At 37.4% G+C, this 12505-nt stretch overlaps 1 protein-coding gene across 6 annotated transcripts in view; it reads left to right on the forward strand.

Moving 5' to 3' along the window:
- The window catches only part of BTRC (beta-transducin repeat containing E3 ubiquitin protein ligase), a 195848-nt gene that overhangs the window by 44349 nt on the left and 138994 nt on the right, over positions 1-12505 (forward strand). For 4 of the 6 annotated variants that reach the window (XM_032225194.1, XM_032225196.1, XM_032225195.1 and 1 more), the window contains one exon: positions 10798-10905. The exons of the other annotated variants lie outside the window; for them this stretch is intronic. In XM_032225194.1, coding sequence (XP_032081085.1) covers positions 10798-10905 — 108 coding nt within the window. The remainder of the gene's footprint in view (positions 1-10797; positions 10906-12505) is intronic. 6 annotated transcript variants of the gene reach the window in all.

Raw genomic sequence — 12505 nt, forward strand, 5'->3', positions numbered from 1 at the left:
GTAAAAATAACTACATCTATATACTATTAGTTAAACAAGTATTATCGGAGGGATTGGTAAATGTAGTTGTAGTGAGTCAATTGAAGAACTGGATAAAAATGCACAATATATTTTGTGGTGAATATTTCCATAAAAGTTTATAACCACTTATCCTCCCTTCTCTTTTTTTTAAAAGATATAATATTTCCTAAGTAATGGTGGCAATTTCATATGAAGCATGCTTGAGAAAAGCCCCATCATTCCTGTTAGAAGTAGGAAGAAATATGCTTATTGGGCCTGTGCAAATTATTCAGTGAAGTGTTTCTCAAAGCAGCTTCTCTCAGGCTAAGCCCTTCTGCTTTGAGGCCCTTTTGAAATCTTTTGGGTGCACATGCGCATGCCTGGAAAATACTTCCACAGGTATAATTAGTTTAATCGGGGAAAAACACAGAAGTAGACAAAATGTCTAGTTGAACTTTCTATCATTTCAGGCTAAAGGCTTTTAAAAAAATTAGGCTTGTTTTTTAAAAAAAAATCTAATGCTGAGAATGATAACAATTCTCTGTGAGGCCTTAAGAGTAGTATCTATTCCCTTTATCTCACATTTGTTGTGTGTCGTCGTCTCCCATCCCCCCCCCCCAAGACTGCAAGCTTCTTTGGTGGGAGCCTTTTCTTGTTTTTGCATATTAATTAATTAATATTAATTGATACTGTTTAAGAAATAAAATATCCAGAATTCAATGATAAGCGACATTTTGTAAGTTGTTATCACTTGGGCTTCTTAACTTCTATGTGAAACATTGGAAATATTTGTTTGTGGTTTTATATAGCTGATGAATGATGATATACAGCTTTATTTTATCTTCCATTGGAATTCCAGTGAGGCAGAGGATCCCTTAACAAGTGCTTGAAAATTGGTTTAGATGAAATGATTGGAAATAATTGAAGTTGAATTCAAATAAGGTGGGGGAAGGAGTGCCTTTTAAGAACAGCGCTTACCTTGACAACTGATTCTGGGAGTTAAAGATATATCCACTAAAATGCATGCCAAAGATTTCTGGATTGGATTAGTTAGGTGATACACTATATTTAAAGTTTGTCCCTAAATTTCGCTAGTTATGGAATGTGTTAAGAAAAATTCTGTGGAGAAAAGATGTAAAATCTGTGTTATTCAGTACTGCACTGTTTTTACACTTGGAAGCCCTGAACATTCTAGTAATTATGGAAAGAGAGGATTTTCTCCAAATATTATGGCCAGATTATGGTTTAGCTGTGAAATTCCTTATTGTCATTCAAGTGTGCATGGAATGGTGTGCTTGCAACAAAGTAACTGATCTGTGTTTGAGTTGATGGAATCTATCATACAGCAGGTAGTTTACCAAGGCATGATTCAAAACCCCATTGCTGAATTTATGTTTATGCTACTTTCTTTTCCATGCAGGGATTAAGGGATTTATCAATCCTATTGGTTTTGAGACTCTGGATGGATTCTAAAGCATGTGGTGCGTACAAGAAATAACTGCAAAGAAATAGTTAAATAATGCCTTGGAATAAGAAAGTTTGGGTCCAATTTTTTGACTCCAGTGTTGGCTTGCTGGGTGACCTCCAGAAAAGCAATTAACCTTTGTCCTTCTATAAAGGCAAAAGCAGTTATAACAACAATACAGGCACCCTGTTGTTACCACAGAGACCAGTATAGAATAAAAAGGAATTCTTTGTATAAACACTAGGTAGGACTATTTTATTTTTCCTATGTCAATTTAGCAGTGTTTATTTCAGCCCTTTAATAATTTCTGGATTTCTTCCCTTTTCATTTTCAAATTAAAGTACAATATTTCACATTATTTTCTGTTAAAATATGGCCCATATTTTTAACCATAACAAGAGTTAAATGCTTTAAAAAGAAAGGAAACTCCATTGGATTATATAAACTTTATGGCAAATAGAATGGTATTCTCAATGAAAATATTATACATGACAAACATACTAGAGGATCTTTTGGTAGTGAAACTCTCAATCAAGTACATAATATATGAATGCACAAAGGGATTTTTTTTTCCAGAATAAAGCCAATACATTCTGAATTAAACTAATTAACCCATTAAATTGCCAAATAGGAAATTCACCAGAATTCAGAAAGCACACCTTTTCTTTTTTCCCCTATAGGTTATTATAACCAGTTAGGTTACAATAATTGTCCTCAAACTCTCTCTAAGCATCTTAAGTTAGAACAATGTAGGCTATGAAATGCTTTTTGTTAGATGTTACATTTGTGTCTTCCCTCTGCCTTTGGAAAATGAGTTAAGCAGAGTCACCTTTTCATCCCAATCCTTGGAATTATTTATGATTGTATCTACCTTTAGTGATCCTCACTGACTGCCAGTTTTCAGGGTATTGCTGTTGACTTTTAAAGCCCTAAATGGCTTGAAGCATATGTTTTTGTTGGAGTGCTGAGTTGATTATAGTGGTAATCCTGGGCAGTGCCTGGAGGCAATAGTCTGAGTGAGGAGCTTAAAATTAACTGTTTTGGGAGGTATATTAAACATGGTGTCAAATCAGACCTTATATTTGCTAAGAAATTTTGCTTCGTCTGATGCTTTTGTTTCTTCTGTAGAGGATTTTGTATTGTAACATTGTAACTTTATTATAGGTCAGATTTGTCTGATGTAAATTGATTGTGATTATTAAATGAGAATGGCTTACAAATGCAATAAAATCTTATATTTTAATAGCTGGCTTCATTTTATTTATATTAAGTACTTCAGTTGAATGGAAAGTAAAGATGTATATTTCCTTTTCCTTTTCCTTCTTTCATGCATATAAGTATAATAAGTGTAATCTTTATTGTCACTGTACTTAAATACAATCAAATATACACATATACATATTTATATGTATACAGTTTTGGGAGCTCTAATGATCAGATATATGATTTTTTTAAGCTATTCTGTAAAGGAATCAGATTATTTAGCAACAAAGTGAGCATGTTTGAACTAAAGTCTTTGTTTTCCTCCAGAAATAAAGATGGGAATGGGAGCATCAAAGCTCAGAAAGATAAGCTTCTTGCAAAACAGCCCATTAATATTTATTTTAGGTATATTTTCCTCAGATTTTATAGATAAAGTGATTTAAGCATTGCTTTTGTTTCTCTGTTATATTGTATTTAAATAGCAAACTTAGTTAACATTTATACATTATATTGTTTCTTGTGATTGTATCTAATCAGTTTTTTCCTTATTCTGAAGTTGTTTTATTCAGCATGGTAAGTTCTCTAGAATTAAGCACATTTATGGTTCCAATCCTAGATACACATTAGGAAGTGTATTTAGAATTGGAACCATAAATGTGTTTAATTATCTTTCAAATGCGCTGAAGCTATAGCTTTTATTATCCTCACAACCATATGTTTGGTTGGGAAAATTGGGAACCTATGTGAAGGTCTGTATATGGAAAATGTCTAAATGATATTTTGAGACATTGGCACATAACAAATTGGAAAATCTAAAAAATTATTACTGATTTATTAAAATGAATTGACAGCTTATCACATAATGCAAAGATTTTAAAAGAGACAAATTTAGACTATAGTAAAATGGGAGTGTGAGTAGACAACTTGCTAAGGAAAATACACCAACTGGCATAAGGTCAGATGTTCTCAAGCATTTTGAAAGACTTTTGGTTGGAGTTTTTTGGTACTATGGGTAATCTTTGATTGGTCACTTATGAAGGACCCAAAATGAGTGTAATGTAATGCACTTCTGGTCATCCTAAAATGTGATGCCACACCTCCCCATGGCCATGCAACCACTGGCTTGCCTTTATGGCCAATTCTCCTGTGGTCATATGACCATGATTTGTGACATTGTTTTCCAGTTTCTAGAATTTCTGCCAATTTCTGGCATAAAACGCCCATTCAGAATAATGGGTTCACACTTAGGACCACAGCATTTTCAGAAACAATTATTGCAAATTAGAAAGTAGAATTCCATACTAAGTGTTTTATTAGCATTGAAATTCCTAAATAGCTTAGACCCTGCCTATCTGAAGGAACCTCTTCCCCTCTAAGTTGTAAACCTAAAGCTCTGATAGTTTTGTAAGGATTTTTTGCAGGTGGTGTCCTGAATGGTGGCGGCTTACTTGGAATCAGCTAGGGCAGGGAGGTCAAACTAGCGACCTGCAGGCTGGATGCATCATGCTCAGGCCACACCCCAGCTCCACAAAGGCAAAAAATGCCGTGATACATCACATGATATCATATGACACTATCAGGTTTGATACCTGTGAGCTAGAGCAAGGCTTTTCTTGAGGCTTTCCCCGCTTTCTAATTCCCCTTAGAAATGTGGATTACTTCATCTCTCACTTGTTTTAATTCTTGTTTGAAGAATTCAAATATTTATTTCTACATTCAAGCCTTCTAAGCATTTATTATTTTATAATTATATAGTATCTGAATTTTCTGTAGTTTGTTATTTTTTGCACATGATATATAATACAAAAACTGTATAAAATGTATTAAGAAATTTTAAGGTACTGTATTTTTCAGAGTATAAGACGCATAGGAGTATAAAACGCACCAAGGTTTTGAACAGGCAAATTTTTTAAAAAAGTGTTTGCAATTTGCAAACCTCCCAAAAATGGCCCGTCCCCCCCCCCAAGGCATGAATAGCCTTTAGGGGGCTTGCAGAGCTTGCAGAGTGCTCCTGGGGGTTTGGGACCCGCCAAAATGAGCAAAAAACAACCATTTTTTTCACGAAAACAGGCCTGTTTTTTGTCAAAAATTTTTTCATACATAGCCTTTAGGATGCTTATAGAGTAGTCCTGGGGGCCGGGGGGGGGGTGGAATTGAGCAAAAAGCTCGTTTTCCATTCATTTCTGCCCTCCCCAGCCCCCAGGAGCTCTCTGAAAGCCTCCATAAGCCTATGCATGGCCATTTTGGTGAAGGGGGCAGGGTTTCGGGAGGCAAAAAATGCTGTATTCAGTGTATAAGATGCATCCAGATTTTTAGCCTCTTTTTTGAGGGAAAAAGGTGCATCTTATAGTCCGAAAAATATGGTACTTTAGTATTTCTTAGGATTTTATTTACGATGTCAAAATTATTTGTTAGATTCCATAGACTGTTTTCTGGGAGCATGTTCCAGGCAAATGTGATATATAGGTAGATATTCAAAGGAATCTGGATTACCCACAGTTTACATTACATTTGCACTAATTTAGAGTTAGCTATGGTAGGCTATTGATGAAAAATGTATTACAGCATGAACCTTGGTAATCTAGAGGCCACTTCATTAGTTTAATTATTATCTTCCCAGCTAAAACCACTTAAAGAGGAAATAAGGATATAGAAAGAAACTGTTACAGAACATAGGTTTTTAGGATAAATTTGGAGCAACTAAAGTGGGGATTAGTCTGAGAGGTAATTGTTTAGATAACTAACGGGAGAAAAGGCGCTGTGGTATGAATAAGAAACGTTCAGGCAGCTGAAGGAGATTTAACAGTAAAGAGGCCAGGCACAGAACATAAAGAAATTGGTGTAGAATTTGGAAATGAAAAAAAATCCCAGTATTTACAATTAAGGAAGGACATTATGTGGTCAGAATATGTATGTGATTTTGATAACAGAATGCTGGAGAAGGGTGAATGAATGCAAAGGAAGATTAGAGAGTAAAATGTGCAGGGCATGGACCAACCTTTTTTTAAAAAAATAATGTTTGTACAATGAACTAAAAGGGGAATCGTACTTTAGAATGTTGTAGAGGGAGAAGCATCATTTCTGACTGAGTCAGCAAGGGCAGAGGAAACAGAAAAATCAAGAAAACCAGAGATCTGTGCCTGTTAAGCTGTTTGGAGGACATAAGTAGCAAGATAGAATAAAGTGCACAGATATTGGAAAGAAATGTGAGATGTTTGGAATTGAGTAGACAGAGCACCAAGGAACCCTTAAGTTAAATATCAGAATACATTTGGAGAAGTACATTAGATAGATGAAAAAAGTTATAGGATAAAAAATGGGTTGCTGTATAAGTCCTTAGAAGTAAGTCCAAAGGGATTTCAGCAGAGAGGGAAAACAGAAGAAGGAGTTTATTAAGGAAGGAGAAAACTTGCAGCAATCATTTGCATTGATGTTCATTCATTCTGATGTACATGGAGATGGGAATTGGAATGGATGGTCATGAGATAAAACTATGGATTGAAATGTTCCAGAGGCAAGGATTTTTTTAAAATGAAAAAAAAAACAGCTTCTGTTCAGCTCTACTACTTAGAATAAATTGTTGGGATGAAGACTGCTTTATATTAATGTTTTCATACCCATGGTCTATCTGGAAGGATCCAGCAAACTGGATGGAGCTGTCACAGACATGAAATCTACTCAGCATTGAGTCAAGAGCAGGGGTATCAAACTCACATCATCACAGCTGTGTCATGTGGCATAATGGGGCTTTTTCCCCCTTCGCTAAACCGGGTGTGGGCGTGGCCAACATGTGATGCATCTGGCCCACAGGGAGGGAGTTTGACAGTCCTGGTCTGGAGCATAGGAGCTCATACAGGAGACCAAACTATAGTACTGAAGTGGCAGAGAAGTGAAGGAAAATGAGATTGTAGTAGTAATTAAAATATTTTTCTGACAACAATTTTATGAATATATATTCATTAGACATATTTTTAATTTTTGCATTAAAATTGGAACACAGATCTTTTGCTGAAAATGAGATGATGAGTGGGATAAAAAAAACCTAAGATTTCTTTTTATTTAAAAGAGATTCTCACTGTGGAACTATTTATGCTGCTCCCAAAAGATGCTGAAATAAAATTAGAGACAAAGGGTTATCAAAAGTAGGGCTATAGGACAAATATCAAAGAAGATAGGGAGAAACAAGGAGATGCTTTTAGGGTGGGAGTGGCAATTTGAGACACAACTGAAAAATATCAAGAGATAGTATTTAGAAAAAGGAAGATGTGTATAATCATGGAAATGCTGCTTGATAGATAACTGTGACCTTTCAATGCTACTTGTTGAAGACCCAAAAATAAAGAGGCTGATAATATTTTTTATTTCACTAAGAAATTTATTAGTCCACTTAATTTGATCAAATCAATAGAATCGTAAAACCTTATTTTTTTTAAAAAAAATTAAAATGGTTGATTGAAACAGGCGCAACCAGAATCTTGATTTTTTGGTATCAGATTAACATAGCTCTCCTACTTTTTAAAGAGTGATCATATTTCAAACAATCTTCTTCTTCCATTCCTCATGCAAAATAATTGCATGTTAGAAATTACCTATTCCAGAGACAGAGCAAAAAGGATTTTTAGTTAGTTAAATTTGCACAAAACACCAAGTCAGTTTTGCCTAAAACTCTGGTTTATTCATGATGCTACACAACAGGGACGTGCAGTCACTAGAGGCAGGGGAGGCGAGGCCTCACCAGTCTCCTGAGGGAAAGGAAGAATTTTAAATAATTTTTTTAAAATAATTAAAGCCAGGGTAGTTGCTACCAGATTCAAAGTCACAGTGGCTTGGTGTCTGCTCTCAGTGTTAACTATGGGAGGAGGCCAGAGAACTCGGGGCCTCTTTTGCCTAAGGAATTGTTCGCCTTTTAAAAGTTAAGGAGGAGTTAACAAGCGAAAACTTTCATATGCAAAAGAGGCACTGATTCTCCCGCCTCCTGATCGGGGAGCAGCGAATCATGCCTTATGAGCTTACGTTGAGCACGCTTACGTTGGGCGGACAAGAGGAGAGTTGAGAGAGTTTCCACAGCTGGAAAAGGTGGATCAGACGGAGGGAGGGGGGTTTTCAAATTTATTGTAATTTAATTTGTAATTTTTTTATTGTGAGGTGTGTGTGTGTTTTTCTTTCTTCACAGCGGTGGGGTCGGAGGAGGCAGGGGGGGCGAGGCGGCGGAGCGCGGAGGCGGCAGGGACGTTCTCGCCGCTTTGTCCCAACAGGCCAGGTGTCTCGCGTTTATGTCCACCATAAACGCGAGACGTCTGGCCTGTTGGACACAGTGGTGGCGGGGGAGGAATGGGCTGGGTGGGCTGGCTGGCTGGGGAGGGGGGAGCCCTTTAAAGCCCTGCTGCCACATTTTCCCAGCAAGACTTCCTTTTGGCTCGCGGTTTCCCTTGCCTGCCTTAACCAAAGCTTGGCGCCCTGCTTCTGCTTTCGCGCTCTCCCTCCCTCAGCTGTGCAGCAGTGTCGGCAGTAGTTCTCAGACTACGGTGGCAGTGTCGCGCAGGCTGTGGAAGGAGGAGGAGGGAACCAAGAGAGGCTTTTACCGGGCATGCGCCCCATAGCCAGGACTGTCATTGCGCCTCAAGCCGCGTTTCTTCCTGCAAAGCCCTTCGGGCGTCAGGCGGAGCTCTCGGGTTGCCCGAAGGGCTTTGCAGGAAGAAACGCGGCTTGAGGCGCAATGACGGTCCTGGCTGTGGGGCGCACGCCCGGTAAAAGCCTCTCTTGGTTCCCTCCTCCTTCTCCTTCCACAGCCTGCGCGACGCTGCCGCCGCAGTCCAAGAGCTACCGCCGACGCTGCTGCACAGCTGAGGGAGGGAGAGCGTGAAAGCAGAGGCAGGGCGCCAAGCTTTGGTTAAGGCAGGCAAGGGAAACCGCGAGCCGAAAGGAAGTCTTGCTGGGAAGATGCGGCAGCAGGGCTTTAAAGGGCACCCCCCTCCCCAGTCAGCCAGCCCATTCCTCCCCCGCCACCACTGTATCCAACAGGCCAAGTTGCTGGGAGGAGAAAGTTTGGGCTGCAGAGCAGAGTTTGAACTGCCGAGTGACGTGCGTTGAGCTTCATGGCCGGTGAGGGTCCCGCTCTATGGCGGACGCGGCGCCGGGGCTTCGGCGGGGCTTTCGCACTTGCCTCACCGGCCATGAAGCTCACCGCACATCACTGCTACACAATGACCTTCATTTGATTGCTTTTGTAAACTGCTGTAGCTAAATTAATACAAAATCTATTAGGGCAAATAACTTTTGCTAAGGAATTTTTCACATAGCAGGTTAAATAGTAAAGCTGTTATTATATATTTTTTCAAAATCTCTAATTCATTTTTTCTTCCTTTTTGTTTTATTGTTGTTATATTATTTTTATTCCATTTTTCTGTATAATGGTGAACATACCTAATATTCCTGCTTTTTACTTTTGCATTTTATGATAAATATATTTTTTTTAAATCCCATTTTTATCCATATAGGTGTTAAGAGCCAGTGTGGTGCAGTGGTTAAAAGGCAGTATTATAGGGCTAACTCTGCTTACTCCAGGAGTTCGATCCTGGCCGCCTCAAGGTTGACTCAGCCTTCCATTCTTCCAAGATCATTAAAATGAGGACTCAGGTTGTTGGGGGCAATATGCTGACCTGTAAACCGCTTAAAGAGGGTTCTAAAGCACTGTGAAGTGGTATATAAGTCTTAAGTGCTAGATGAATAGGAGGCACCTGAAACTGAGTTTAAATTTTGTAGTACATCTAGTTTGCTGAATATACTATGTTTGTCTGAATTCACACTTGTGCTAATTATAAACATATTCTATAATTCGTGGTAACTCTATGCATAAAATGGATAGAGTTCAAAGCAGAAGACAATCAAATTATCTATTCTGCGGCATACAAAACAGGTAACAGGCCTACCTGTTAGTTATGGCGAAGTAGTCGAGATCAGTTTTTGCAACAATTCAGGTTTGTACAGAAGTATAGAGATGGAAATGTCTAAGGTTGGTGTAATGTAATGGGTTGGTTCATCTTAAAGTTTATCAGGTGCTTTTATACTGGTAACTAGTTTAACTAAGCATATTGTTATGAATGGAAGAGAAAACCTGTCTAGCCTACAGCTTTTTAGGGAAAAAGGCCACATATATATGTACCTTTTATCTCTAGTCTCAATTTCCAGCATATCGATACAAACATTAGCTAATCTGTCTCAACCCTTGGGTACGAATAGATGATAAATATTAACAATAGTTAAGGTGATGAAAACTAGCCATAATTAAGAGGCAGAGGGAAAGGGCCAGGTGAATTTCTATGAAGAAAAAATTGGTCAGTGAATTAGCTTAATTGTACGTATGCTGGGTTTTATAATATTTGTTTTAATTAGTTGGTTAATGGGTTAAAAGAACAAGTAATTCACCTCCACTAAGAGCATTGAATTGACTCTTTTGAATTAGAATACATTTGCAAACAAAATAGTATGAAATGTTAATGAGAAATTTAATTAGCCTTATTTGTGTGTACAAGTAGTGTAGTATTTCCTACCTTGCCCTTCTTTCTGCTTTTCTCTAAGGGGAACATACAGGTCACTAATGTGTGGGTGTGTGGAAGCTTTTCCAGTTTCTTAACACTAACTTGTAATTTTGCTAAGAACTTAAATTACAGGCAGTCCTCAACTTATGACTGTTTAACTTTGATGGTTCAAATTTACGACAGCCTTGGAAAAAGTGACTTATGACCTATATTCGCACTTACAAGCATTACACCCCCCACCCACCCCATGGTGATACGATTGTAATTTGGGTATTTGATAACTGGCTTGCATCATGACCGGTTGCAGCCTCCTGTAGTCACAGGGGTTGTGTTTTTTACCATTTTTGCCAATTTCCAGCAAAAAAGCACCCAATGGGGAAACTGGATTTCTTAATTACTACAGTGATTTACTTAACATCCATCATTAAAAATTAGGTCTGAGTGACTTATGACTGCAACAACTTATGTCAGAAATTCCTGTCTCAATTGTGGTCATATGTCGGTGACTACCTGTACAGACATTAAAAAAAATTATATTCTGTACCATCCTGTTTCATATAGTCCCATCTCATAGTTGTCCTTTCTCTGCAGTGTTCTATGCCCAGGTCTCTTTGGCTGGGCTGCTCCAGCCTGGTGGACAGCATGCCCTCACTGCGATGCCTGTATAACCCAGGGACTGGCACACTCACAACTTTTCAGGTACTTTCTCACTCTGTCACTCTCTGGGTGTCTGAGGTTTGTGCTCCTGCTTGTTTTCATAACTTCTTTCATCTTTATTATGATTGCTAGTGCTAGTGCTTTTACAAGCATGTCATTCTAGCTGTTCATGTTGCACAAATCCAGAGTTGGCCACTAACAAAGAAAGATTGATGGTTCTGATAGAAATATTTTTGCTAAGCTCTCATAAGAAGATACCGTGCTGATCCTTGCAAATTAGGTATAGTTGTGTTTAGAAAGATTGGCCTGGACAGGAAGCCATTTGATATTTAAATTAGAACATAAATATGGTAAGAATTGGTACTTCATATTCAAGCTGTCTGATTTCTGGCTTGTGTTGTTATTCTTGCTTTCCTGGTGATGTACTGATAATGGAAGAAGCTAGATAGATAAGGTTAATTGTTATAGGTTCTGGAATAATTTACTTCTTTCCTGTCTGTCTATTCCCTATTCCATTTACACCCCTACTGCACACAGAATCAAGGGTATATTTCTAGAGGGTGGTTTTTGCCTTTCCTGAAAATTAAAATATTCCTAATGAGAGGCTTATTACTAGTTACTAGTTTACCTTCTACTTTATTTCGATGTAATTCTTATACACATTAAAAACTTCATTTCTATCTGGCAATAATTCTTTTAGGAAATAGAAAAGCAGACCTCACATTAACTTTTAAAATCTTGGTTTGCAACTTCTAGATATTTCAGACTTTCAATTTATCCTACTGTTTAATTATATGGCTTTTTCACATAATCATTATCAGCTAGGTTAAAGCAACTCTTCTCTGGTGTATCTCCTAAATCACATCATTTTCTGCAAAATTCACGCATGGATCCTTAACATGGAATTACCACAAACCTATAGATTACAATTTTCATACATACTCACAATACAGATGATACCAATCTATACTCACTAGCATATATTTCATTTTTTTCATTAAGAATTAAACCTACCCCTGTAAAGGGTGTTACTGTATATAAACAGAGGACAAACGCTTCCAGCACTAACTAAACAATTAGTGTTTAGCTAGTCAGCTAATGAAATGTCTACAAGCAAACAACCAAGCTCAGAGAATACCAAGATCTTCACAATTCAGGCATGGGCTACATATATTCTTTTCTATTAATCCTTTATTTTTTTGTAATTTTTTAAACCTTAAGCTTCTCAAATGCTCTTCAGCTTATATTTTATCTCTTCTAGTAAAATTAATATCTGGCTTAAAAAGATCATTTATGGAAATTAAAAACATCCCAATCATTTAATCCCTTAAAAATCCTTTATAAAAATGAGGTACCATCTTACAAATAATTAATGGTGTCACAAATTGCCAATCAACTTTCTAAAACTAGAATCCAGAAGCAAATGCCATCTTGGATTTATTCAATCTATACAAATCAAGGCAGAAATATATGATTAAACTCTAGCCTTCATTTCTCCATATTGAAAAAAAAGATAAAATTAATAAATTTTATGTAATAGAAAAACAATGCAAATTTAAGAAAAAGAAAAGAGCAAAGAAAAATGGTGAATAGATTTATTTATTTTATAAAATGTATACCACCACCCCTTACATCAAGGTAA

The sequence above is a fragment of the Thamnophis elegans genome, chromosome 10, assembly GCF_009769535.1.
Source record: "Thamnophis elegans isolate rThaEle1 chromosome 10, rThaEle1.pri, whole genome shotgun sequence".
Taxonomy (NCBI): Eukaryota; Metazoa; Chordata; class Lepidosauria; order Squamata; family Colubridae; genus Thamnophis; species Thamnophis elegans.